The sequence below is a fragment of the Bubalus bubalis genome, chromosome 2 (genome assembly GCF_019923935.1).
Source record: "Bubalus bubalis isolate 160015118507 breed Murrah chromosome 2, NDDB_SH_1, whole genome shotgun sequence".
Classification (NCBI taxonomy): domain Eukaryota; kingdom Metazoa; phylum Chordata; class Mammalia; order Artiodactyla; family Bovidae; genus Bubalus; species Bubalus bubalis.
This window is the reverse complement of record NC_059158.1, coordinates 89371420-89399347: the sequence shown is the minus strand read 5'-3', so window position 1 is coordinate 89399347 and position 27928 is coordinate 89371420. Positions and strand designations below refer to the sequence as shown.

General features: G+C 41.7%; 1 protein-coding gene across 13 annotated transcripts in view; it reads left to right on the top strand.

The window, feature by feature from the left end:
* Positions 1-27928, top strand: part of TANC1 (tetratricopeptide repeat, ankyrin repeat and coiled-coil containing 1) — a 252857-nt gene that overhangs the window by 79294 nt on the left and 145635 nt on the right. For 12 of the 13 annotated variants that reach the window (XM_044934922.2, XM_044934949.2, XM_044934939.2 and 9 more), the window contains exon 3: positions 3523-3602. The exons of the other annotated variant lie outside the window; for it this stretch is intronic. In XM_044934922.2, coding sequence (XP_044790857.2) covers positions 3542-3602 — 61 coding nt within the window. In that variant the 5' untranslated portion in view covers positions 3523-3541. The remainder of the gene's footprint in view (positions 1-3522; positions 3603-27928) is intronic. 13 annotated transcript variants of the gene reach the window in all.

The following is a 27928-nucleotide window of genomic DNA, read 5'->3' as shown; positions in this document are numbered from 1 at the left end:
GGGGTCGCAAAGAGTCGGACACGACTGAGCAACTGAACTGATAACTTCTGGCGTCTCTTTGTTTTCTGGCAATTTCTTTTCTGGGTGTCGGGCTTATTATTTAATCATTTGGGTCTGAATTCCTGTGCCTGGAAGGCTGGTTTGCATGATTTCTGTGTGATTCACTTGTGTAGCAGGCAGTGCGCCCCCTTTTTAGATGAACATTGACTGTAGTTGAAGCTGCTACAGGAAGGGGGGTGATGCAGAAGGCATCATTCAGGAAGAGCCCTGCAGCTGCTCTCAGAAGACTGCTTCACGGTAGCATTTGCATTCGAGAATTTACCACTTTTTTTTTTTTTAGTCCTCTAATTGGAATCAGAAACTTAATATTCTTTATGTCTTAAATAGATGGTACTTGGCAAAGTGACTCCCTTTGGCAGAACTCTTTCTCATGAGAGCTTTTGTTTCAAGCCAGAACACCGGTTTATTAATTTATTCCCAGAGTCATATCTGCCAACAAGCTAGGCAATTGTGTTGGGTTGACCAGAGCCAGCACACTCTCCTCCTCCGTTGTTAGGTTAAAAAGTCAGGTTATGAGGCCCTGCTCAGTGAGAACAGAATCAGAAGAAGGGAAAGTAGTTATGATGCCAGTGTTAAATAGCACTGGGTACCATAGCCTAGAAGGTCTGTTTCTGGATGTGGGGGGGTATGCACTTATGAATTTATAGATACTATCAGGTGTGCAGAGAATCTTCTCTGGATGATACTGCTAATGTGGACCCCACCAGCCTATTACTGCTCTTGCTGTTTCTGACCACCTTGCTTCAGATGGGCTCAGTGTTTAAATGATCTGTTGATGTATGTCAAGTTCCAGTTAAATCTTTTGGGCCATGACTGAGTGGGACTTTGCATAGCTCTACTCTGATCTGTGTTAATTTCAGAATTTAGCCCACAGGGAGCAGTCTTCCTTTTTTCCTTTCCAGCCTATGTGTGTATGGGGGCTGGGAGGGGTCCTTAATTTTTTACTCAGATACAGTCATTTAAGGGGGGGCCTCCCAGATGGCACAGTGGTCAAGAATCTGCTTGCCAGTGCAAGAGACATGGTTTCAACCCCTGGGTTAGGAAGATCCCCTGGAGTAGGAAATGGCAATCCACTCCAGTATTCTTGCTTGGAAATTTTTCATGGACTGAGGAGTCTGGCGGGCTACAGTCCATGGGGTCGCAGAGTTGGACACAGCTGAGCCACTGAACATGCACACACACATAATCAAAATTTCTCCATGTTGCAGTTTGAATATCATTTAAAATATAAATGTAGGCTCTTTCCATTGAGTTACTATTTAGTGGGGGAAGCAAGAAATGGGAGAAAAACTTACAGCAGATATTTGTTAGCCTCTTCATTGGAGCCCACTGATATGGAAGATGTGACTCTCCTGAAAACAGCTGAGCTCCTTGAAATAGGTATCTAAGGTACCTGAGATGAGATGCCCAACTCCACGTCTGCCAGTCCTTAGCCTGTGGGACATGTATTCCAAAAGGTGTGTAGATCTGTTGTCGATTGGTGGAGACCTGGGTGGTTAATCAGGGGTAGCTTCACCACCATGATGGGGCCTGAGCTGTTCAGTGATCCAGGAAGACACAGGGAAAAGTTCCATGAGGGCCTTGGCCAAGCTCTGCTGGCAAGGCTCCATCGATAATTGTCTTTGTCTTATTTCTTTAGTATGTAGTCTTTGCTAAATGACAAACCTTGAAGTTTGGTTGATTGGTTTTTTAATTTGAAAAAGAAAATGTCTGTGCTTACCAGGCATGTATTTATTATCTAATTTTGCCAACCCCCCCTCTTTTTTAAATGCCACAACGTTTTGCTTTGTTTCCTTCAAGCATGACTGTCAAGAGAAATCTGTGCTTCCACGGTTCCCCTATGGAAGCACACTGTGGCCCACTTCCAAATTCAGAGCTTGCGCGTCATGAAACCCATGTCTTTTCACAAGGGTCCATTCAAGTAGCTTTTTAAAAAAGAATTAGGCTCTAAGCCATGCCCCTTTTGCGTGTAAAGACTCTTTTTCTGTAAGATGATTTAACCCTCAGTAAGTTTCACTGTGGCTTTCTCCAAATTCTGCTTAAGATATTTTCTTCTAGTATCTTTCAGGCTTGTTGGTTAGTTGTTAATTTTTTTGCTAGTTTGATTGCTGTTGTCCGAAGCTTTCATTGCATGGAGCAGAGAGGCCAGTGCCTTGGAAGGAGGGGGACCCTTGCTGGGAGTCTGCTGTTTAGATTCTGGCCCTACTGTTAATTAGCTGTGTGACCCCTGGGCGAGTTGGCCTCCCAGGGTCTCTGTTTCTTCATCAAGAAAACAAAAGACTTGGAAAAATAAATACAGGCCCAGACCCAATGATAAGAAAGGTCACCCTGTGCGCTTATGTTGTACATGGCAGCACTTTGGGACTCTTCCTCCCTCTCAGTGGAAAACCTCGAATCAACTCTGGGGTGGTGTGTGCTTGTGTGGGGTGTTATACCGAGGCCTTTGGAAGCATTGGTGCTCACGAGGCAGGTTTTTCTGCAGAAGAGTTGTCTGTCCCCTCTCTGCTTTCTCTTCAGCAGCAAGCTGCTCGCCTTCTTCTACCTGTCTCTCCTTAGTGTGTTAACAAGGGTGTGATGGTAACACAGCCCATTCAGATTTGTTACTGTTTGGGGTTGTCTGGCCATCTCATCTGAGTTAGTGGAGGGAAGAGAGCTAAAGAAGCCTATCTGACAAAATAATGGTCCCTTTGTCTGTCTCTTGCTGGAGGGATGGTTTTATGTTTCATCTTAGGCCTGGACCATTGTGTTGTTTTTATGTGCTCAATATAACCCTGCTTAAAAAATACAGCTCATTATTTAAGGGATTCAGCCACAGGCCTGTTCCCCTTACCTCCCCACCCCCACGTCCAAAGTCCTAACTATATGTGGTAAAAACCCATTGCAGTGTGTGCTATTTGATCAGATCCCCTGACATCAGGGTTGAAAAGTGTTCCACTGTATTTATTTTCCAAATGTTTTTCAGTTATGTTTTATTCTGATTAGCCTTCCAAAATGTTTTCCTTATGGTTGTATAATCAGTAGCACCTGTAAAACATGCCGTTAACCATGTAGCTTCCTTCTTAACTGTTATCTTTTTGATTCTGTCTTAATGTTTTCTTTTCATGAACCGGGGGAGACCCACATTCCTATGCCAGACATCTTACAGTAATGTGTCCAGATTTAGCCTCATAAGCTTAATTAGATGTGGAATGCTGAGAATGCACCATTGTGGTTTTTTTTTTCTACTTTTATAAAAAGACAGTGACCTTCTGATCACTTCATTAAGTGTTATAAAACACTCTGTGTCTTTAGCTTTTAGTTCCCCATGTTAGTTTATTCACAGAAAATTAATGTAAAACTCAAGTTACCTTTATCCTAAGTGATCTGTTTGTTTGAAGACAAGTTGCCTTTTGTGTCAGTATGCAAGTTCAGTTCCAATTTATAATCCTTAATTCCTCTTCCTTCCCCTCCTCTTCTCTTTAGAAGCAAAGGAGTGTTGAAAATGTTAAAGGCTGTGCTGAAGAAGAGCCGAGAGGGAGGAAAGGGAAGCAAGAAGGAAACAGGTATGTGTCCAAGATGGAGTTGAGCTGAGCAAGCATGGTTGTTGTTGAGTCCGAAAGGCCCTGCTTAATCCAGGCTGCTATTGTCTTGGGAATGGATCAGAGAACTGATACAGGTTAGAACAAACAGCACCCAGGAGGCCATGAGAACCTCTGATACGGGTTAGAACAAACAGCATCCAGGAGGCCATGAGAACCTGAATGTATTTCTGTGCTTTCTTCTGGGAGGGGACTTTGAAAATTGAGTTTGAGTTCTGAACCAAATCCTTTCCCTAAAGACTTGTAAGGGTCATAATTTTATCATTTCATTCAGATTCAGAGGCAGAGTTATAGACATTTAGGGAGAGCAGATGTGCCTAGGAATTTGGTTTCTAGAAAGCCCTTTCTCTTTTCCCACACACACTTGCATTTTATATGTTTGACCAACTGCTGGCTGACTGGTCCTCATCTTTTGAGTATCAGATTTTCCCCCTAACAGGTGTAGCCCCACTGATTGCCAGGCCTCTAGTTTTCATTATGATGAGAGCTACTTAATTTGGCTTGGATTTCTCTCCCATTTGTAGAGTTCTGGTGCGTATGTGGTCATTGTATGATTCTACACTGCATTCTGTGTGGTAAAGTCCTATAAGGTTATTTTGGTGACCACTCACCAGAAAAACTACGTTATCTGCCTGTGTTTCACAATAAAAATCTGTTAGCATGGATTGATTGCCCTGAAATGTGCCATTTCACTCTGTAAACTCATGTTAATCTAGAGTCGGAGAATGGCTGGTTTTCTGAGTTACTGTATATTGAATAACAGTTCAGTTTTACTTTCTATTAAGATATAAATAAGTTGAATTATAGTTAACTCTAATTTGAAAGATCTTGTAATGCCTTCTGGTAATATTGTTATGTTGTTTCTGTAAAAGAATAAGTGAACTTATAAAATTTTGTTTATATGGAACCTAGATGGATTTTCTGTTATTAATTTCCCTTTAACCAAGTAGAGACTTTGTTGTGAAGTTGCTGAAAAATTCTATTAAAAGCTTCTCATTAACGCCTGGATAAGCAGATGCAAAGAAGAGACCAATCTTTGATAATGGAAACAGGAGACCATAGTTAGCTCTTAACTTTAGAAAATCAACTTCCAGCTTTGAATAATTAATTCGGATTGTTACTATGGAGAATTTTCAGTTCACATAATTTCTATGGGGCGGGCGGGTGGTTCTTCATCCTCTGCTGGGTCAAGACCAAAACCACCTCCTCTCGAGTTTTCCAAAAGCTGTCTAAAACAAAAAATTTTTAACCAGTTCCAGCTCAGCTGACACTCATCCTAGGAACTGTGTTGTTTGCTTCTTTAGATGCCTTTGTAATATCCAGGATAAAGTTAGATCCTAAAGCTGTCTGTTAGGCTAGAGCTGCCAACCAGTGGGTTATTTTTCTCAGAGCCAGGGTCTCCAAGCCAAAACTCCCTAAGAAGTAACGGAGTCTTTGACAACAGTCCGTACCATCCTCTGTGACCCATGCCAGGCTCATGTGAAATTATAGTATATTAATGACTTTCAGCACCCTGCCTTTCACATGGGCCAGACAGTGAGCATTGTTTGTGTCTGAAACGTTTCCAATGGTAGAGCGTGTGATTTGGGGTTTATTTTCCCCTTTGGTCTTTAAAGAACAACTACTGTGTTTTCTGAATCATTTCTTCATAATAATTCCCACATTTTGGTTTTTCACTAATGCAAACCAACTTGAAAAAGCAATGGGAACTTTTCTCATAAAACATCTGTATGGTGTATGCCTTTTTCCTCCTAACTAGAACCTGGTTGTATTCCATTGGGGAACAAAGCAGATGGAATTTTAAATCTTGATGGTTATGTCACAAGATGATTGGGGAAAATACTTGGAATTTGACCATTCCTATGTTGAACTCTGTGCCAACTCTCATTATAGAAGTAAATCACAGCTAAGTTTCCCTGTAAATTAAAGCTGGCTAATCTACTGAGACTGCTTTGAAATTTGGGAAATAATGTCTGCTGCAATATGGAAAATTTTTGCTCTGCTGTTTTCAGTTAAACCAGTATTTGTTGCACACACAAAATAAAATTCATTTTTACATGCTTGAACTCACAATCACAGAAATTTAGAAAATACTTGTCTGAAATACTGAGTTTAGCTTTTCATATCCTTTGTAGTTTTTTTTTTACAATCTTGAACTACACTTTTATGTCGAACCTGTTTTGAAAATTTGGAAAATCTCTCAGTTAAATTTAGTATTCTTCAAAAGAAAACAAATATATTTTCAGAGGTATTGAAAAGTCCTTGAACTATTGGTAAAATTTTGGCAGGTGTTGAAATTTAAGTTATATGTATATAAGGCTATTTCAAGTATTACATATGGTGAGGTATGAAGTTATTGAAAGTCATTGAGTCAACTCTAAAAATAGTAAAATTCTTTTTCAAATGTTTTTCTTTTAAACCTAGGAAATGCTTATAGCTGAGCAAAAAGTATTTTCTGGAGGCTATAGAATTACTTGGAGAATGCAGTATTAAAAACTTTAAAATGCTTTTTGGGAAGGAGCATTTACCTTGTCCCCACTAGGCCACCAGAGCAAAGGAGCTGAGTTTCTCTTGACCTTCAGTCAGGCCTATGGGAGCAAAAATCAATATTAAACCATAAGGTGGAGAGGGCCAGATGAGGACATCTATTTTTTCTTTCCCTGCTCTTATGTTAGAACCTTGATCTAAAACAAGCAAATGAGGTGTTATCTTTATTTTGAAGCTCTCTAGAGATAGGTCTGCAGCCTCTTGCCTCACGTCTAAGTGACCTTTGCTGTCAGAAATCTATCATGTCACTATCATTAATGTTTCTTAATTTAAGGATAATTACTGAACTCTTAATATTTAAGAGTATTGGTATCAAACCTGGACCTAATAGTTTAGAGAGATTATAAGAGCAGGATTCCCTAGTGGCTCAGATGATAAAGAGTCTGCCCACAACACAGGAGGCCCAAGTTCAATCCCTGGGTTGGGAAGATCCCCTGGAGAAGGAAATGGTAACCCACTCCAGTGTTCTTGCCTGGAAAATTCCATGGACAGAGGAGCCTAGTGGGCTACACTCCATGGAATCACAGGAGTCGGGAGATCACAAGAGACTGAGTGACTACACTTTCACTTTTTCTTTCAAGACCAGGATAGGAAATTAATATCTTTTCTGTACAGCAGAACTGACAATGAATAGGAAAATAGGCCCATTTTGTAATAGAAACAGAAACTTTAAATATCAACCTAAGAGGAAATGTACAGATTTTATATTGAAGAAAATACTAAAGCTTTGTTGGTGGACTTAAAAGAAGATCTGAATAAATGGCAAGAAATACTGTATTCCCTAATGGGCAGATTTCTTACTATTACTGATATTGCTACTACTGCTATTATTTGGCTGCACTGCATGGCATGTGGGATCTTAGTTCCCTGACCAGGGATTGAACCCATGCCCCCTGCATTGGAAGAGCGGAGTCTTAACCACTGGACCACCAGGGAAGTCCCCAGATTTATTGTTTTAAACTGACTTGCTCTTACAAAATTATACCTATGATTTAATCCCTAGTGAAATCCCATCTGTTTTCTTTTTAAAGACGTACGTTTTTTTAGAGCCAGTTTTCAGTTCACAGCAAAATTGAGAGGAAGGCGCAGAGATTTTCTGTATAGCCGTGCCTCCACTCAATCTTAGCTCCCCATTGTCAGTGTTCTCCCATTAGGGAGGTACACTTGTTACAACCGATGAACCTCCGATGATACATCATCATTACCCAAAGTCCATAGTTTACGTTAGGGGTCACTCTTGGTGTTGGGCATTCTGTGGATTTGGCCAAGTATATAATAACATGTACCCAGCATTATTTTGGTTTTGACACGTTGATTTGAAAACTCATCTAGAAGCAAAAATGCTTGAGACTAGTCAAGGAGAAATTGCAAGTGTGGGGCAGATAGGGAGAATGGATATATATATAAATAAACGCATGGCTGAGTCCCTTCGCTGTTCACCTGAAGCTATCACAACGTTGTTAATCGGCTATTTCCCAATACAAAATAAAAAGTTAAAAAAATACAGTATGAAAACAATGTAATAATAGACTCTCTCCAGACCTGTAGTTTTCAGTGAACAAGAAAAAGATTGTCACCAAAAAAAGACAGAGGCTGAACTTGGTTCCCATGCCTGTGTTCTAGCTGTAAGGGAGACTAAGCATGTGTATATTTGGACTTCTTAGCTTCTCTAGGGCAAGGTGGACTTCCTTCTACCAAGACGTACGTTGGGGAGGATTCTTGGTCATAGACATTTGCAGGCCCCCTCCACTTCAAAAGCTAATTAACATGGATATCTAGTGCAGCTCACTATAACATAATAGCTTCTGCTTCCACAGAGTGAGTACATGGCGTGGCTAGTGTTTTGGACTTTTTTTCTACTGGTCTCCAAGTTAGGAAACCTAATTTTTAAAAAGTGATTTATCTATCTATTTTGGGCCGTGTTGGGTCTTCACTGCTGTGCAAGCTTTTCTCTAGCAGCAGTGAGCAGGGACTACTCTCTAGCTGTGGTGTGTGGGCTTCTCATCACGGTGGCTTCTTATTGCAGAGCACGGGCTCTAGGCCACATGGGCTTCAGCTGTTGTGGCATGTGGACTCAGGAGTTGTGGCTCCTGGGATCTAGAGCACCAGCTCAATAGTTGTGGAGCATGGACTTAGTTTCTCCAAGGCATGTGGGATCTTCCCGGATCAGGGATCGAATTCATGTCTCCTGCATTGGTAGGTGGATTCTTTACCACTGAGCCACCAGGGAAGCCCTCTGAAACTTAATATTAATGGACATCTATAATATAATCTAATCTCACTGTTGATAGTGGATCCCCCCCCCCCCCCCAACTTTTAATGCTGGAGATAATGGCATCAATCTAGAAGCATTAGATGGGGAATGCCTCCTGCCCTCCTAGAAAAGGCTAACCCCTCTCCCTGTCTGGCCCTTCTGACCTCTGCCAGACTTGAAACCATAGTCTCTTGCCCTATCCAACTTCCCAACTTTCTCTGTATTGGTGTGGAAGTAGTTCCAAGTTGAGGCAGAAGAGCAGTGTGGTGAACCTTTAATTGTAGTGCTGCCTCTGTTAAAATATAGACTGATGAAGGAAAAGTTGCTTAATATGCCAAAAGAATCGTTTATTAGGCTTTTCCTTTCTATTTGATTATTGGTGGTTTTTTTCAGCAGGGGATCTTAGTTTGAAATAATTTATTTAAAAATTTTGACCTTCACCTCTTCCTCATTAAAACCCAGCTAAATACACTTGTAATTAATAGAGTTAATTAAGGCATTGGATAGTCCCTAAGTTTGTGTGTGTGCTGAATCTATGAGCTTTGCCTCTAATCCTTCACTTTGAATTTGTAGTAAAAGGAAGCTGTTTGCCTCTAAAGTTTAAAAGTCATTGATGTGACTGTTAAATGTGGTATTTTAAGCCATTCCAGGCTGCAGTCTGGTTTTCAGTGGTACCTTCTAAAAATGCCTGAGTACAAACGATGCTTTGTTTTATCCGGAAAATATGAAGCTGCTTTTGATTATTCTCTGCTGCATTGCCCATTTTTTTGTGGTTGTGGACTATTATTTAGGAATTTAGTACAGTGACTGTCTTGCTGAGCTATGGATATTTGGTATCTTGTTGTTAAGTGACTCCAAAAATGTTTCCCAAGCAACAAAATAAGCAGAAATAATTCAGTTCTAAAGGTACTGTATTTCTGTTTATGAGAGTGTTTAAATAAATTTGTTTTAAAATGTTAGGATAGGACTTAAACATAGACTGGAACAGGCTGGTTATTAGTAGGAGTGGGACTGCTGTTCTGTCTGGTTTGATTGGTTCCTTCATCAGGTTTTTGTTTGTTGTCCCTCATCTGTCAACAGGATATAGAAAAAGCACAGACTTTGGAATCCGAAGATGCAAATTCAAATTCGAGCTTGTTTTCTTCCCTGATAACTTGACCTTGGACAAATTTCTTTGTTAACTTATTTCTAGTTAAGTTAACTTGCAGGCATGTTGTCAAGGTTAAATAAGATAACCTGTCTACAAAAGTGCCTTGCTTGACATCTGGTTTCTGCTAGATGTTCAGTACATCTTTTCTTTGTAGAGACACTGGGTAGTACTTTAAAGAACAAACAAAACCCTTCTGAAACATCATGTTCCTTCCTGGTTGATCTCAGGCAAGAAAATTATGTTCTAGAAGCTTCTTTCTATGACTTCCTCTCTGCAAATACTGATTCTACCATTGACTTTGGATACTAAAGGCTCTTCTGCCATCTTTAGTTAGTTAGTTCAGTCGCTCAGTCGTGTCCAACTCTTTGTGACCCCATGAGTCACAGCATGCCAGGCCTCCCTGTTCATCACCAACTCCTGGAGTTCACTCAAACTCACGTGCATCGAGTCGGTGACGCCATCCAGCCATCTCATCCTCTGTCGTCGCCTTCTTCTCTTGCCCCAAGTCCCTCCCAGCATCAGAGTCTTTTCCAATGAGTCAACTCTTCGCATGAGGTGGCCAAAGTACTGGAGTTTCAGCTTCAGATTCAGTCCTTCCAATGAACACCCAGGACTGATCTCCTTTAGGATGGACTGGTTGGATCTCCTTGCAGCCCAAGGGACTCTCAAGAGTCTTCTCCAACACCACAGTTCAAAAGCATCAATTCTTCGGTATTCAGCTTTCTTCACAGTCCAACTCTCACATCCATACATGACCACTGGAAAAACCATAGCCTTGACTAGACGGACCTTTGTTGGCTTTTCAATATGCTATCTAGGTTAGTCATAACTTTCCTTCCAAGGAGTAAGCGTCTTTTAATTTCATGGCTGCAATTACCATCTGCAGTGATTTTGGAGCCCCCCAAAATAAAGTCTGACACTGTTTCCCCATCTATTTCCCATGAAGTGATGGGACCAGATGCCATGATCTTCGTTTTCTGAATGTTGAGCTTTAAGCCAACTTTTTCATTCTCCACTTTCACCTTTTTCAAGAGGCTTTTTAGTTGCTCTTCACTTTCTGCCATAAGGGTGGTGTCATCTGCATATCTGAGGTTATTGATATTTCTCCCGGCAATCTTGATTCTGTCTTGTGCTTCTTCCAGTCCAATGTTTCTCATGATGTACTCTGCATATAAGTTAAATAAGCAGGGTGACGATATACAGCCTTGACCAACTCCTTTTCCTATTTGGAACCAGTCTGTTGTTCCATGTCCAGTTCTAACTGTTGCTTCCTGATCTGCATACAGATTTCTCCAGAGGCAGGTCAGGTGGTCTGGTATTCCCATCTCTTGAAGAATTTTCCACCGTCTATTGTGATCCACACAGTCAAAGGCTTTGGCATAGTCAATAAAGCAGAAATAGATGTTTTTCTGGAACTCTCTTGCTTTTTCGATGATCCAGCGGATGTTGGCAATTTGATCTCTGATTCCTCTGCCTTTTCTAAAACCAGCTTGAACATCAGGAAGTTCACAGTTCATATATTGCTGAAGCCTGGTTTGGAGAATTTTGAGTATTACTTTACTAGCGTGTGAGATGAGTGCAATTGTGCTGTAGTTTGAGCATTGTTTGGCATTGCCTTTCTTTGGGATTGGGATTTTCATTCCAATCTGTCTAGTCAAGGCTATGGTTTTTCCGGTGGTCATGTATGGATGTGAGAGTTGGACTGTGAAGAAAGCTGAGTGCTGAAGAATTGATGCTTTTGAACTGTGGTGTTGGAGAAGACTCTTGAGAGTCCCTTGGGCTGCAAGGAGATCCAACCAGTCCATCCTAAAGGAGATCAGTCCTGGGTGTTCATTGGAAGGACCTTTTAGCCTTCCCCTTATGATAAGGCTGGGGCCACTCTGAGTCATTTGTCTATTGTATGGTGATTTATACTTTGGAAATAACTCATTTTACCTTTTAGCCTATATCATGTCACTTGCATTTTATGCTTTTTCTTTGTGAAGTTAAACTGAGATGCTTTCCCCCTTGCTAAAGAAATTTCAGGAGTTAGCGGGCAGCTTTAACAATAGATTTTTTTTTTCTTAAAAGTATTTATTTAATTGGCTGTGCCAGGTCTTAGTTGTGGCATGTGCACTCTTAGCTGTAGCTTGTGAGATCTGGTTCCCTGACCAGGGATGAACCCAACCTCTGCATTGGAGCTCAGAGTCTTGGCTGTTCGACCACCAGGCAAGTCCCAGGAATAGATTTCAAAGTACAGTTTTTGTCAAGTTGCTGAGATATTTCACCTCAGCATATCCTTAATTAGTGAAAGTCTTATATATGGAAGGCTCTATCGCCCATCCTCTTTATAGCTTCCCTGTATGTTTCAGGGTTAGGGTTATCAATAACCTCAGATGTGCAACTTACGCCACCCTTATGGGAGAAGAGCCTCTTGATGAAAGTGAAAGAGGAAAGTGAAAAAGTTGGCTTAAAGCTCAACCTCCAGAAAACAAAGATCATGGCATCCAGTCCCATCACTTCATGGCACATAAATGGGGAAACAGTGGAAACAGTGGCTGACTTTATTTTGGGGGGGCTCCAAAATCACTGCAGATGGTGACTTCAGCCATGAAATTAAAAGATGTTTGCTCCTTGGAAGGAAAGTTATGACCAACCTAGACAGCATATTAGAAAGCAGAGACATTACTTTGCCAACAAAGGTGTCTAGTCAAGGCTATGGTTTATCCTGTGGTCATGTATGGATGTGAGAGTTGGACTATGAAGAAAGCTGAGCGCTGAAGAATTGATGCTTTTGAACTGTGATGTTGGAGAGATTGAGGGCAGAAGGAGAAGGGGATGACAAAGGATGAGATGGTTGGATGGCATCACTGACTCAATGGACATGAGTTTGGGTAAGCTCTGGGAGTTGGTGATGGACAGTGAGGTCTGGTGTGCTGTGGTCCATGGGGTTGCAAAGAGTCGGACAGGACTGAGCGACTGAACTGACTGACTGACTGACACTAAATTTTTTCTCTTAAGGGAATTAGGGCTTTGACCTTACACTTGTCTTGCAGTTTTTGGATGGCAATTAGGGATAAGCAGTTGGGTTGCCCTAGCCCAGGTATAGAGCATTAACCTGAGAAGCCCTTATTCATATCTGAAAACACTGAGTTGGAAAGTAGGATCTGGGTCTGTCTCTCACCTGCCCCTTGACCTTTCATGGCAGACTATTTACAACACATCAGCCGTCTGTAGTGCCAGTGTAGAATCAGAGATTATTGTCTATGTTCTGATGCCCACAGCACTGTCATGGAGGTCAAGATGAAACAAGACTTTGGAGCTGATTTTTATTTCTTCACTTTCAAAAGTTTGTCAGTGAATTGCCCATTTTTAAGGGAGTTAGGAGGGCTTTCCTTGAGGCTCAGATGGTAAAGAATTCGCCTGCAGTGCAGGATATCCGGATTTGATCCTTGGGTTGGGAAGATCCCCTGAAGGAGGCCATGGCAACCCGCTCCCATATTCTTGCCTGGAGAATCCAATGGACAGAGGAGGCTGGTGGGCTACAGTTAGTGGGTTGCAAAGAGTCGGACAAGCTTCAATGACTGAGAACAATGGAGTTTGGAAGCATCATTCTGCTACATTTGGTACATGATGACATTCTTTGTGCCCAGAGGCTGTCCCAGAGCAGAGACTACTCGGTAATAATAATAGCTCTAGATATAGACATGCACATAGGTGCCTATAATGGTTTGGACAGTTGTTTGGAGTTTTTATAGACCGTGGAACTGGCTGGTAGCAGAAGTTAAAAGGATGCACACTTCTGGCTGAGGCCGGAGGAGCGCCACCTGTGTACTGCTGACTTCCTGACGATCTTACTCTTACCCAGTTCTCAAAACCAAGCAATTTGTATGTTAAAGCCTCGTAGCTTTTGAGGGCTTGTTTGTCCCCACCTCACCAGCCCTCTCCAAGCAAGCTTTCTCGATAACTTTAAAGTTATGTATAAAACTTCTTTCCAAGTACCAGATTTTAAGAATACTTTGACTTATCATGTTAAATTTTCTTATTGTCGATGGGCAGCCATAACATAATACTTTTTATACAGTTCATAAGGTTCTCATGCCAGGTATACTGGGGTGGTTTGCATTCCCTCCTCCAGTAGGCCATGTTTTGTCAGAACTCTCTGCTATGACCCATCTATCTTGGGTGCCCCCACATGGACTGGCTCATAGCTTCACCGAGTTACACAAGCTCCTTCGCCATGACAAGGCAGGGATCCATGAATGGGTGACAGATTTCCTCTTCTTGGGCTCGAAAATCATTGCAGATGATGTGCAGCCATGAAATCAGAAGATAGTGGCTTCTTGGCAAGAAAGTTATGACAAACCTAGACAATGTGTTGAAAAGCAGAGACATAACTCTACCAACAAAGGTACGTAAGTCAAAGCTATGGTCTTCCCAGTGATCATGTACAGTTGTGAGAGCTCAACTGTGAAGAAGGCAGAGCGCCAAAGAAATTGATGCCTTAGAACTCTGGTGCTAGAAAAGACTCCTGAGAGTCCCTTGGACAACAAGGAGATCAAACCAGTCAATCTTAAGGGAGATCAACCCTGAATACTCATTGGAAGGACTTATGCTGAAGCCGAAGCTTCAGTGTTTTGGTTTTCTGATGTGAAAAGCCAACTCTTTGGAAAAGTCCCTATGCTGGGAAAGATTGAGGGCAGGAGGAGAAGAGGGCATCAGAGGATGAGATGGCTGGATGGCATCACCGATGCAATGGATATGAACTTGGGCATACTTCGGGAGATGGTGAGGGACAGGGAGCCCTGGTGCACTGCAGTCCATGGTGTCGCAGAGAGTCAGACACGACTGGCTGGCTGAACAACAACAACAGAACACCAAAGACTGTGTGGCTTAAACAACAAGTCTTTTTTTCTCACAATTCTAAAGGCTAAAAATCTGAGCTCAAGATACCAGCATCATCAGGTTCTGGTTGAAGGTCCTCTTTCTGGCTTGCAGATGGTGCCTTATATGTGCATCCTCATGCTGTTAAAGACAGAAAGCTCTCCAGTGTCCCCTCTTATAAGGATGTAACTTTAATTATAAGGGCCCCACATCATGACCTCATGTAAACCTAATTATCTTGCTAAGGCCTTTTCTCTAAATGCCATCAATGCTGGGGGTTAGGGCTTCAACATGTGGATTTGGGATAACACTGTTCAGCCCATAACACTTGTCTTTACTGTTCTGATTATCAGTGTAAACACAGTACTTCATTTATTATAAAACACACCATTATTTTGGGTACTACTAAGGAAGAAAAAACTGCTATCAATTTAATTGACATACTTTATTACTTAAAATGATATACTTGAGATTTCCTTTCTTTAGAAAGATACTTTACATATATCTATCTTTTTTATAAAATGAGAAGAGAATGAGATAAATTGGTTAAGGTATTTCAAATTTATATATTCAGAACCTGATTCTTCTAAATCATTTTTTTCACCTAGTTGTCAGTATTCATTTTTCTCCATATGACATCATCATCTCCACCATTAAGAACATTGATGTTGCAGCATATTTTGGGTCTTTTTTACTGTTTTTTTCCAGGACTTTCTTCCCAGTTGCAGACATTCATTCTACGAGTTTGATTTCATTCTTTCATAATCTCAAAAGGAGGTTTTAATGGAAGGCCTTCAGATAAAATCCAGGGCTCTTATTCCTTCCACAGTGGACTCTAAATAGTCTGTTGACTGAAACCTGGAGGAGGTTATAATTGTCCAGATGTAATAACATAGGTTTGCACAGTCAGGGCCTGCCACGTTATAACCATTCCTTGGCTGATAGCAATTTTAAGATGCCATCAGCTATCAAATCCATTCTGGTTTTGGAAAAGTTAAAATGAGAATAAACTTGGGCCTTTAAATCAATGTCCAGTATAGCATATGCTCATTGTAGAAAATTTGGAAAATAGTGATGAAAAATACCCTGTTTTTTTTTCATTATGTTTTGTTCTAACCTTTTAAATGTCACCAGTCTTGGAAAATGTCTAATATTTTATTATACCAATATCCCATGGTTTTGTTTACATGCATTTTGTTTACATATTTATTTCATTCATTAAAAAAACCCTCTGGAATAATACATATCTTGGTACAAATCTCTGATTATTTTAGTAGAATGTTTCTAAACAAGGATTAATAGTAAAAAGAAATGAACTTTTCAGAGGCTCATGGTTCAGTTCAGTTCAGTCGCTCAGTCGTGTCCAACTCTTCACTACCCAATGGACTACAGCACGCCAGGCCTCCCTGTCCATCACCAACTCCCGGAGTTTACTCAAACTCATGCCCATTGAGTCAGTGATGCCATCCAACCATCTCATCCTCTGTTGTCCCCTTCTCCTCTCGCCTTCAATCTTTCCCAGTATCAGGGTCTTTCCCAATGAGTCAGCTCTTCGCATCAGGTGGCCAAAGTATTGGAGCTTTAGCTTCAACATCAGTCCTTCCAATGACCATTCAGGATTGATCTCCTTTAGGATGGATTGATTAGATCTTCTTGGAGTCCAAGGGACTCTAAAGAGTCTTCTCCAACACTACAGTTCAAAAGCATCAATTTTTCGGCGCTCAGCTTTCTTTACAGTCCAACTCTCACATTCATACATGACTACTGGAAAAACCATAGCCTTGACTAGATGGACCTTTGTTGGCAAAGTAATGTCTCTGCTTTTTAATATGCTGTCTAGGTTGGTCATAACTTTTCTTCCAAGGAGTAAGTGTCATGGGCTCATGGTATCTCTCATCAAATTGTTCTTCAGAAAGAAGGACTATTTTGCTCACCACCTGTGTAAGCAGTGTGTGTGTGCCTGCTTGCATGGCTCTTTCTAGTACTGGGTATTTGCTTTTTATTTCCTAGTACATGTTTTCTGTTGGGAACGTGAGAGACTCTTTAGTTTGGTTCTTTCCTTTTCCAAATGTGGCCCATGATGTGTAGTAGTGGGATTTCCTTATAAAGTTATTTGTAGGGGAATTTTCCTTGAAGTTGCTGAAAGTCACATTGCTTGTCTTTGATGGATAAAAGTGTCTCCTCCATTATTAAAAATTTCATGTTTGTGATGAAGCTAGAGAGCTGCTAGTATGATTGACTTATATTTAAGAAATTTATAGAGAAACCAAAATAAAGACATAAAACCAACACAAATGAGTCATCAGGTTTTTCTATGGTACCTGATAACATTCTGCCTGTGTACACAGTCAGCATGTCTAAGTGCTTCCTGTTCCCCGGATGTGCCGGGAGCCCAAGTCCTGTGAGTTCCTGAAAGCAGGCAGGGATAGTTGCAGATAGGTGAACATCTCCTTAATAAGACTTTGTCCATGGCTCATATTCTTGGCTTATCATGTACAAGGATTCTTATTTATTTGGTTGTGCTGGGTCTCAGTTGTGGCACATGGGATCTTTGGTTGTGGCATGTGAACTCTTAAGTTGCAGCATATGGGATCTGACCAGGAATCGGATCCAGTCCCCCTGCACTGGGGACACTGAATTGTAGGCACTGGACCACCAGGGAAGTCCCCAGAGATTCTTTTTTAAACCAAGGTAATGAAGTAAAAGGTTTTCAATATAGGAGGATCTTAGAAATTGAATTCAGTGTCTTCAGTTTTTGAGAAATAAATTGGAAAACTTTGAGCAGCTGTCCAAGGTCACATAGCTATTTAAAGCAAAGATGGGCTCCAGGCATAGTTTTTGACTCCAGACTAGTTCCGTTTCTACTATGTCTCTGGCTGGTTCCCTTATTTTTGTCTCTGGTGCTGAGTAAACATAAAGAAAAACACATCCTCAAGATAGACAGTGGTAAATTATAATTTCTCTCTCCAGGGATATTTTTTCCTCCCTTCTTGAAGTGTTTCCCCTTCCTCCCCCAGGTTTATTTCAGATTCTTAGATGGTCTTAATCTAGATTTAATAGCACTGTGATATCTTTCTTTTTCTATATCTGAAAGTCCATTTCTGCTTAATGTCCTTGAGATGGTTATAACTTCACCTTTTTTTTTGTAAAATCACTCAAACACCATGAATGTAATATTTAATATACAGTCATTGTAAAACAATACAATGATTTTCAAAGTAAAGATACCCCGCCATTTGTTTTCTGCTTCCCTTTTTGTTCCTAAAAGGAATGTTAACAGTTTTTTAAATCTTTCTAGATATTTTCTATGCATGTATGTGTGTAGGCATGCATATACATGCATATACGTCTTTAAGAAAACCTACACAGACTTCACGGTGTGTTTTATTCTGTAAATTACGATGTTGACTGAATGAATTTTTAGACACATTTTCATATTAAAAGTTGTTCAATATTACATTGGACAAATATTCTGTAACTTGTTTTATTATTTTCCTATTGATGGTTTCATCTTGTTTTGTTGTTGTCATTACAGGCAATGCTAGAATAAATCTCCTTGTGCCTAACTCCTGTCCTCTCATAAAAATAGTTGTAAGAAAGATTGTTGATTAACAAGTACATTCATTTATAATTTTTCTAAATTTTGTCAAATTGCCCTTCAAAAATGTGACATTAAATTTACAGTTCCACCTTCAATATGTGAGAATGATTATAACCTCTGCTGATAAGCATGTGAATAAACAAATGAACGATTTAATCTTTTCCAGTAAGCTTTAATTATGCAGTTCTTTGAATGAATCAAACACGTTTAAATATGTCTGTTAGCCATTTGAATCCACATTGCCTGGATTTGTAGCCTGGCTCCATAGTTTACCAGCTGTGTGAACTTGAGCAAATTAAACTTTCTGTGCCTCATGGGTTACTTCTGAGGATTACATGAGTTAATATTTATAAACTACTTGAATCCACGCTTGGCAGATAGTATATAACTATTTGACAACAAAATTTGCATTTCTTTCTCTTTCCTGCCTGTTCATTTACCGGATTTTCTGTTGAGTTCAATAGGTGTTTTAATATTTTGTTAAGTGGTGTTAACCATTGATGGTTTAGTAGCCAGAGTTCTAAGCAAGTGAAACATGTCATGTTTAATTTTGAATTATAAAACTTAAAAAGATTCATCTAACTCAGACTCCATTTTTGACAGGATTAAGGGAAGGATTTTGTTTTAATTCTGTAAGTTCAGTATTGAAAACTGACTGAGGTTATAAGTCATTATTTCAGGGAGATCGGCTTTCTTTCCCTGCTTCATGTGAGAGTTTTGATGCTGCTAATCTGATTAAATCTCTTAGAGCTATATCCTTAGCTCTGAGAGTCTGAAGATTAGAAATTCTGATTTCCACCCCCACCCCCTGCCCCCACTATCCATTAAATTGTTACCATGGCTATTGGGCTCCCAAACAGTACCTCAGATCTCTTCCGATTTATGGAAGCAGCATCTTAAAGATGGATAAGCACAGGTTTGGCTTCAGGAAGCTTAGGTAAGAGTTCCCGTTTGAATGTACCTTCTAGTTCTCTTTGAACAAATTGCTTCGTTTTTCTGAACCTCAGTTTTCTTGCCTATAAAATGAAGGTAACAATCTCTATTGGTGTCATAGAATACTTATGAAAGTCAAATGAAAGAAAGATTTTTTTTAAAACAGGCATCATGATGAAGGACATTTGTTTTTGCTTTCACATTTGTTTCTGGTTTTGGAAAATGCCTATTAAGCAAGGAAATAAAATATACAGATATTTAAATTTATATAATGATTTTTTTTGACACTCAGATGTTGTGAGGGAGTGGTGAGATATTTTTCCTCCTCAATATTGAAAGTAACTAGGAAGTGAGCCCCTTGGGGTAAAATATGGCAATACTAATAAAGGTTGCTTTTTGAATGTTTAACTGTGTATTAGACAGTGTGACAAACTCCTATAAACAGTAACTTATCAGTAGAGATAAAATGACTAGGTTAAGACTGCACAGTTGCTACGTGAAGGAGCTAGGATTAGAATCCAGTTTGTCTCCAGAACTTTGTGTTCAGTGCAGTATAGGAGCTGGTTGCATAGGTTCAGCTCCCAGGTCAGGTTGCTTAACCTCGCTGTTTACATTTTTGCATCTGTAAAATGGGCATGATTACAGCATCTGCCTCAGAGGGTTGTTGATCATCCTGAGAATTCCGTGAGTTAATACTTGGAACAGTGTCTGGACCACTGTAAGCATTTTATAAATGGTGGCTCTTATTATAATTTATGGTAATTTCTATACACTTCTGGCTTCTTTGTTTCTGCCCCTTGACTCTCTCCTTTTGGCATTAGTATACAAGGCATCTCAGATTATTTTTGTCTTCTCCATTCCCTTATCTGTGTGGCAGACATGGCCCTGGCCATTCCATCTGGTGCAGGAGGAGAGAGCTGTGTAGCAGGCCTGGCCCTGGTGGAGTGCTCTGGGTCAGTTGCTGCAAACGTCTGGGATGGCATGTGTTTGCTAGGAGGGAGAAGGGGGAGGAATGTGAGATCTGAACAGCAAGGATCTGCCACCAGCATTGTGTGAAGAGAATCTGTGTGGTCTCGAAGGGTTCTACCTGAGAATTGCATATTCTCTTCAGATTTGGCAGAGAAGGCCCTAGCTCGGGGATTTCTAAACCTGGCTAGTTCATTGAGGGCACTTGTGATTCACATTCCCACCAGACCTAGTCAATCACTCACCAGCAGTGGGACCCAAGCTTCTGTAATATTTTTAAAATGGTTTTTGAATGGTCAGCCAGGCTTGGGAGCCACTGGCATGCCATTTGTTCCTGTGTCTCTGCAGAGCCAGCCCCAGCCAGCCATGACAGAAGTATGTGTTTGTGACTTTGAAAATTCCTAGGAAAAGGAGCTCCTCTGTTATCTAGTAAACTGCTCTTGGCAGCCCTATAAAAATGAATTTGAAATATAGATAAACAGATGAGTGAAAGGATTCCATTACAGAAATAACAAGGCAAAGTAATTTGTCAGTATGGCCCTTGTGTTTATGCCAGTTGCTCATCGGATCGGATCGGATTGGATCGGATCGGTCGCTCAGTCGTGTCCGACTCTTTGTGACCCCATGAATCGCAGTACACCAGGCCTCTCTGTCCATCACCAGCTCCCGGAGTTCACCCAGACTCACGTCCATCGAGTCAGTGATGCCATCCAGCCATCTCATCCTCTGTTGTCCCCTTCTCCTCCTGCCCCCAATCCCTCCTAGCATCAGGGTCTTTTCCAATGAGTCAACTCTTCGCATGAGGTGGCCAAAGTACTGGAGTTTCAGCTTTAGCATCATTCCTTCCAAAGAAATCCCAGGGCTGATCTCCTTCAGAATGGACTGGTTGGATCTCCTTGCAGTCTAAGGGACTCTCAAGAGTCTTCTCCAACACCACAGTTCAAAAGCATCAATTCTTCGGCGCTCAGCTTTCTTCACAGTCCAACTCTCACATCCATACATGACCACAGGAAAAACCATAGCCTCGACTAGACAAACCTTTGTTGGCAAAGTAATGTCTCTGCTTTTGAATATGCTATCTAGGTTGGTCATAACTTTCCCTCCAAGGAGTAAGCGTCTTTTAATTTCAACCCTTGCTTATTCTCATACTTAGAAGTTAGATACACAAAACTGAATAGCATTGAATATAATTTTGATGTTGAATTATTTTTAATTGAAGTATGGTTGATTTATAATATGTTAATTTCTGCTGTACATATTAATATATATATATATATATATACACACACACACATTCTTTTTTATATTCTTTTCCATTATGGTTTATCCCAGGATAGACAGACATTTATTTGAATTGATAGTTACAGTTGATTTACAATGTTGTGTTCATTTTTCATGCAGCTTTATCAAAATTGTTAGAAAACTGTTTCCCGCCGCCCCCCCCCCCCCAGTGATACTCAGAGAATGAATGAAGTGGATAATGCACATTCCATTTTATATTTGAGAAATCATGATTAGAGTGAAATGTTAATATGGTTGGCTGTGGTGAGACAATATTGACATTGTTGCTAAGATATTTTACCAGACATGTCATTGAGGCTGCTGCTTCAAAAACTGAGCAATGCTTTTTTCTCTTTCTTTCTTTTTTGTCGTGGTTTTGATGATGGTGCTAATGATGCAGCAGGAAGACAGCAAGTAAAATGACAGAGGCAGAGAAGGAAAAGTCATCGCATTCTCTCCCCTATTCCCTGTGCCCCAATACAGGCCTGAAAGGGATCTTGATAAATAGCCACACGTACGCAATTGATTTATTCTGCTGCTTTCTAGAATTTGTACTGAGTTGGTTGCATTGTATTTTTAATCTGTTTGTGGGGGAGAAAGTTTAAATGCTGCATGGAAACTTTGAGGCATTTTCCCCCAAATGTTTATAGATCCCACTTTCCTTGTAAGGAGTTGAAGCAGGATGCATGGTACTGCTCTGTCTACTCTCCCTTGCTCTTGTAATGAGGGCTGTTGGCAGACAGCTCTGCTGCCAGGGGACTGCCAGGGTTTGGATTTGAGTAATCAGTGAGGGGGTGGTGTACTGGTTATGGTATTGTTCTAAAAGTCTTTTCCCCTCCACTTTTTTTTCCACCCCCAAAATGTCAGCATGTCCAATCTGACAGAATGTTCCTGATGATTATCATTCAGAGGAACATGACTTGCTAAACTGTCAGGGGATGATAGTCAGAATCTCTTAAGCACCGAACAGCGCACCATGCTCAGTCTGCAGCTTGGTCAGGGTATCTGCAGGGGGTGGGGAGGCAGGCCAGGGCAATGCTGCGCTTGAGGATTCTGTGTGCTCAGTCTGCCTGGGTTCACATCTGAATCTGCCACTTACAGACAATCTACTTAGCCTCCCTAAGCCTTAGTTTCCTCATCTGTAACTGGGGATGATGACAGCATCTACTTCCAATGGAATAGGTTGAATAAATTAGCTAATGGGTATAAAATGCTTAGCAGGGGGTCTGGTACATCAAGTAAGATCTTAATAATAGCTAGCTTAAGCATCTTCATCATTAGAGCAGATACATTCAGTGAACACCGACACACAGAATTAAAACAGAAAACAACATAAATACTGATGTGTTGTCTGGGTACTTAATAGGGCGCTTTAGGGTAAGCGAGTTCCAGTAGTTACCACAGTACAAGGTGTGTAACTGAGGTGGAGAATGGCTTTAGGAGTTGCTCCAGTGTGCCAGGGCAGTCCCAGGGCTGCCTTCTGGCACAGTTCCGGGGTGGTGTCACACAGATGTGGGACGTGGAGGTGGTGGTCTTACCCTCATCATTCTTCGGTCACAGCCCCCCGACCCCCTCAAGAAAGTTCTGTGTATAAAGCAGAGTTCTCCATGTCTTTACAAATAAGAGGGTATATTCAGGTTGCAGTTTTATGCAAAGGGAAGGATTCATTGGTTGGAACTTGGGAGTTAAAAGCAGAGAAAGATATAAACAGAGCCAGCACCTTGAGGTTCCTTTTGACTACTTTAAAGTATACAGTTGACCTCTGAACAGCCTGGAAGGGTGCTGTCATGACCCTCTTTGATGTTGAAATTCTGCATGTAGCTTACAGTTAGCCCTCCATCTACATGGTTCCTCTGTATATGCAGTTTCTCATCCATGCATTCAGCCAACCACAGATTGCATAATACTGAGATTATACTGCTGAAAAAAAAAATCTGTAAGTGGACCCATTCAGTTCAACCAACATTATTTAAGGGTCAACTGTATAGGGTCAGGAACTGGATCTTGGACAACATGAAGACTGTTACAGGAAGCCGGTCCAGAACTTCACCGTGGGAACCGTCAGCAAGGAGGACCATCCCCATCGGTAAAACCTGGGAGAATGATGACTGTGGGCAGTTTGGGCAGGTCAGCCCAGTGGGTTAAGCAAAACCAGTGGACATGGTTAGAAGAGGCTGGATAAAGGAAAAGTGAGCTCTTCTTCTTGAAGAAAGGAACTCATGAGGACAGAGGCTTGACAGGTATCCAGTGGAGGGGCTTTTCGCTGGGAAACCTCTGTAAGTAAAAGAAGAGAGATACAAATTTATGTTTCACATAAATGTTTACTGGAAAAGTGTGTTTTGTCTTACAAAACATTCTAATTATAAAAATGTCAGAACATACATCAGCCTTAAAATGTAAAAGGAAGGGGGAAAAACATCGATACTTCTCACTCTCTTAGGAGTAGCCACCATCAACATTTTATTAAATATACTTCTCATTTTTGGTGGCACATATTGTTTTCCTATTGTCATCATATGACATATACAAAATTGTGTACACTAGCTTAAATGTTTATCCCAGGTGTTTGAGAAAATGATCACATGATAAACTTATATTTTTCTTTTTTTGTAATCTGAGTTCCTTGGCAACGGAAGTGGTCATGGTGGTGTTCTGTGATGCTCTTCTTGTTTGGGGTAGGGTGTTGGTGGGGAGCAGTAAAGAGAGCTTTCTCTGCCCAGTGTCACTATCATGTAAAAAATGTTAGCCATTGTTAGCCAGTTCTGGCACAAGGCACTATTGTTTTAAGAGGTCACCGGATAAAGTAAGAGATTCTTTCTGCACCATGGGTTGAAGGATATGGTTCGAGAAACACATTTCCTGCATGAAAAGGGAATGGAAGCTGAAGAGGGATAGTTGAGTGAAGTGTTTGAAGGTTGGGCTTGAGTTATAGTTTATTGCTTTTCTCCTGCCAGTCATAATATCCCCACTGTTGAATAGTTGATTTTGATTTTTAAGTTACTTCTTCCTAAAAAAGGATAAATGGGCTGTGCGTTTTCTGAGCCTTTGACAGATATCTGAGAATTTGTTTGGTTGATACTACACTTAATAGAAAATTTGGTTTGGCTTTATGAGGTTTGGTCATGCTCTTTGCTCCCTCAGGATTAAAAGATACTACTTTTTTGGCTTATTTGCTCTTGGTATTGGAGAAGAGAATTGAAATTGTGTCCCTTTGAAAAGCAAATGTTGAAGTCCTAAACTTGATAGCTGTGAAAGTGGCCTTATTTGGAAGTAGGGTCTTTGTCAGTTCAGTTCAGTTCAGTCGCTCAGTTGTGTCTGACTCTTTGCGACCCCATGAAATCGCAGCATGCCAGGCCTCCCTGTCCATCACCAACTCCCGGAGTCCACTCAGACTCACGTCCATCGAGTCAGTGATGCCATCCAGCCATCTCATCCTCTGTCGTCCCCTTCTCCTCCTGCCCCCAATCCCTCCCAGCATCAGAGTCTTTTCCAGTGAGTCAACTCTTCGCATGAGGTGGCCAAAGCACTGGAGTTTCAGCTTTAGCATCATTCCTTCCAAAGAAATCCCAGGGCTGATCTCCTTCAGAGTGGACTGGTTGGATCTCCTTGCAGTCCAAAGCAATCAAATTAGATTGAGGTCATACTAGATTAGGGCTTCCGTGGTGGCTCAGTCGTAAAAAATCTGCCTGCAATGCAGGAGACCCAGGTTTGATCCCTGGGTTGGGAAGATCCCTGGAGAAGGAATTCGTGCTTTTCCTGCCTCCACCCAATTCCGCTATGGGCTGCTCCCTCTTCCTTTTACCTCTGTTTTCTTTGGTCCTGTCCTGCCTCATTCCTTTCCTGTTTTAGCCTCTGCTTATTCCCCTACCCTCCATCTAACAGACCCCCAAGTCTTCCTTCCCCTCATCCTGCCCTATCCCTGGCAGACCTCATGTTTCCCTGTTGTTGTTATTCAGTCACTCAGTCATTTCTCTTTGCAACCCCATGGACTGTAGCCCGCCAGGCTCCTCTGTTCATGGGATTCTCCAGGCAAGAATACTGGAGTGGATTGCTGTTTCCTTCTCCAGGGGATCATCCCGGACCAGGGGTCAAACCTGCGGTTCTTGCATTTGCAGGCAGGTTCTTTACCACTGAGCCACCTGGGAAGACCAGTGTTTCCCTAGGGCTTTGGATTATCCTGTGAGCTGCATCCACGAGCATGCCCACACTCCACCCCCAGCAGCAGAGATGACAAGGACATGGAGTAGCCAGGGTGGAGGAAGAGGAGAGAGGAGACATGTGCTACATGATGGGAGCTGCCAAGAATCCGACTCCCTTTGGGGCAGGGCATAGGGCTGTCCTTACTCTGCTGTCCTGTATCCACCTCTGACCTGTCAAGCACATACACTGTCACTTTGAACAGTCTTTATGGGACGAAACTTCATCTCTCCCACTTGCCAAGTTAAGCTGTGGTGCGTGGCCCCGTTAGACTTAAGATCTTCATATCCACCCCTGTCTCGATCCTAAGGATGCAAATTTAAAATACTTAGAGGAAGCATATGCACATAGAAAAAAAATATAAACCAGTTAAAAGTGTATTTACCTCCCATCCGGGCTCCCAGCCGGGCAGTCCTGTTCCCAGAGCATCCACTGCACTTGGTTCCTGTGGGTCCTTCTTAGAGACCTTCCATGCGTGTACAAGTATGTATGTTTACATTATATACACGTGTATATCTATGTAAACATACATTGTGTGCATGCACATGTATGTGTGCACACAGGTATGTGTATATGTATATACACACACACACACACATACACACACACTGAAGGATACACATTGTGAATAATGGGAACCTTTATTTAATTATCCGCATGATGGAATACTCCCTTGAGTTTGTTTTCCTCTTCAATTCTCCCCACGCCCCACCGTCTTGTAACAGGAGCACAAACTGTTCAGACCTTTCTGTCTCCTTTCTTGTGGTCTCAGGCTTCGATGGTTGTCCCTGTGTATACCTGAGAATCACGTCGGGGGCTTTTGCTTGCCGGCGTGCGCTGTACCCCTGGCTGCTCACTGTGGCTGCCTCTTGAGGGCCTGGGCTCCCCTCTGTGAGGCAGCGAGGAGAGCTGGGAACTGCTGCTCCAGTTGTGTACAGTGGGCCTGGCAAATCTCAGAATCCAAGTGTGCAGTTTTAGACAGGCCCCGTGGGGAATGCTGGAGATGTAGAATAATGTATCCATGCAGATTTAAGATGAACCCAGAACCCAGACTGCTTTTGGCCACAACCGCCCCACTGCCCCCTTCATCACCCGGCCTGGCAGAGTGGCAGGATTCTGTGTCCTGTGTGGTGGGAATGGCAGTCAGTGCCTCCATCCTGGGCAGAGACTGCAGGCCCAAAGGCTACAAGATTTAATGCATTTACAGTACGGAGTGAAATGAGAAGAAACTATTTAGGGTGCGTGATGACTAAACATCTCTCTAGGATCCACTTTGCCTGTACGGTGACAGCATAAGGTGTGACTGAAAGGAAATTAATGATGCCTGGGCCTGGGCGCCTCCCAAATGGAGTGTTCCAGGAGTGCTGGAGCTAATTAAACAGCCAGCATGAAGAGTGAAAATAGATGAAGGGACGGATTTCTTCTCACCGTGGCCCGGCACTGCGTGTAGACCTACATAGACTATTTTTGGCTTTTCCTGTTAAGTATACTAAACAACACATGGTGGAAAGGCTTATCTCAATACCTTTTTCTTAGGGGAACAGGACCAAGAGAATGGACTCTGGATTGGACTGCCTGGCTTCAGACCTGACTCTGCCATTTGATGGTGTCCTTGATCGAGATTCTTGATTCTTTCTAAGCCTCAGTTTCCTGGTTGAAGGATGGCCGTAACACTAGCAGCTCCTTTCTGCTGGAGACGGTTTAGTCTCCAAGTCATGTCCAACTCTTTTGCAACCCCATGGGCTGTAGCACGCCTGGCTCCTCTGTCTGTTGGTTTTCCAGGCAAACATAGTGGAATGGGTTGCCATGCCCTCCTCTAGGGAATCTTCCCGACCCAGGGATTGAACCTGGGTCTCCTGCATTGCAGGTGGATTCTTTACCACTGAGCCACCAGGGCAGCCCGCACCTGCTTCCTGAGGTGGTTACATGATGTAAAGAGCCTGAAACCTTGTCCTAACACATAGTATATCTAAAAAAGTACTTATTCTGTTACAGTGCACCCCTCTGGGGCTTGGGAGTGGAAGTGTTTCTGAGGTCATATACGTATTCTTAAAGTTCAGACTCCCTTGCAGGATGACATGCCTGCTTTGAAGGGAAAATTTTGACAATTTGAGAGGAAATACTGGTCTGTTACTCATCTGTTTCTGGATAAAGTACATTTGGTTCTGTAACCCTCGAGTATTAAGAATAAAGCTGTGAGGATAGTCCTCACTGAGCTCTCTTTAGAACCCTCTGGAGTTTTGAAGACAATAGGATAAACTTGTCCTATTGACCAGATTTTTCTGTGCTCTGGGGTGAGCGGCTTTGTTGCCTTTTAGCGGTATTGTTTGAGAATTAGTCATGACTGTGTGAAGAATGTTTTGGAAAATTGCTTTCTTGAATACATTAATCTTTCTTTTTGAAGATGCACATGAACAGTCAGCTCTGGCTCGATACTTGGGAGATCCTAAAAGATGTAAAATGCTTTAAAGAGCTTTCAGAGAGTGCCTTCTCAAGGT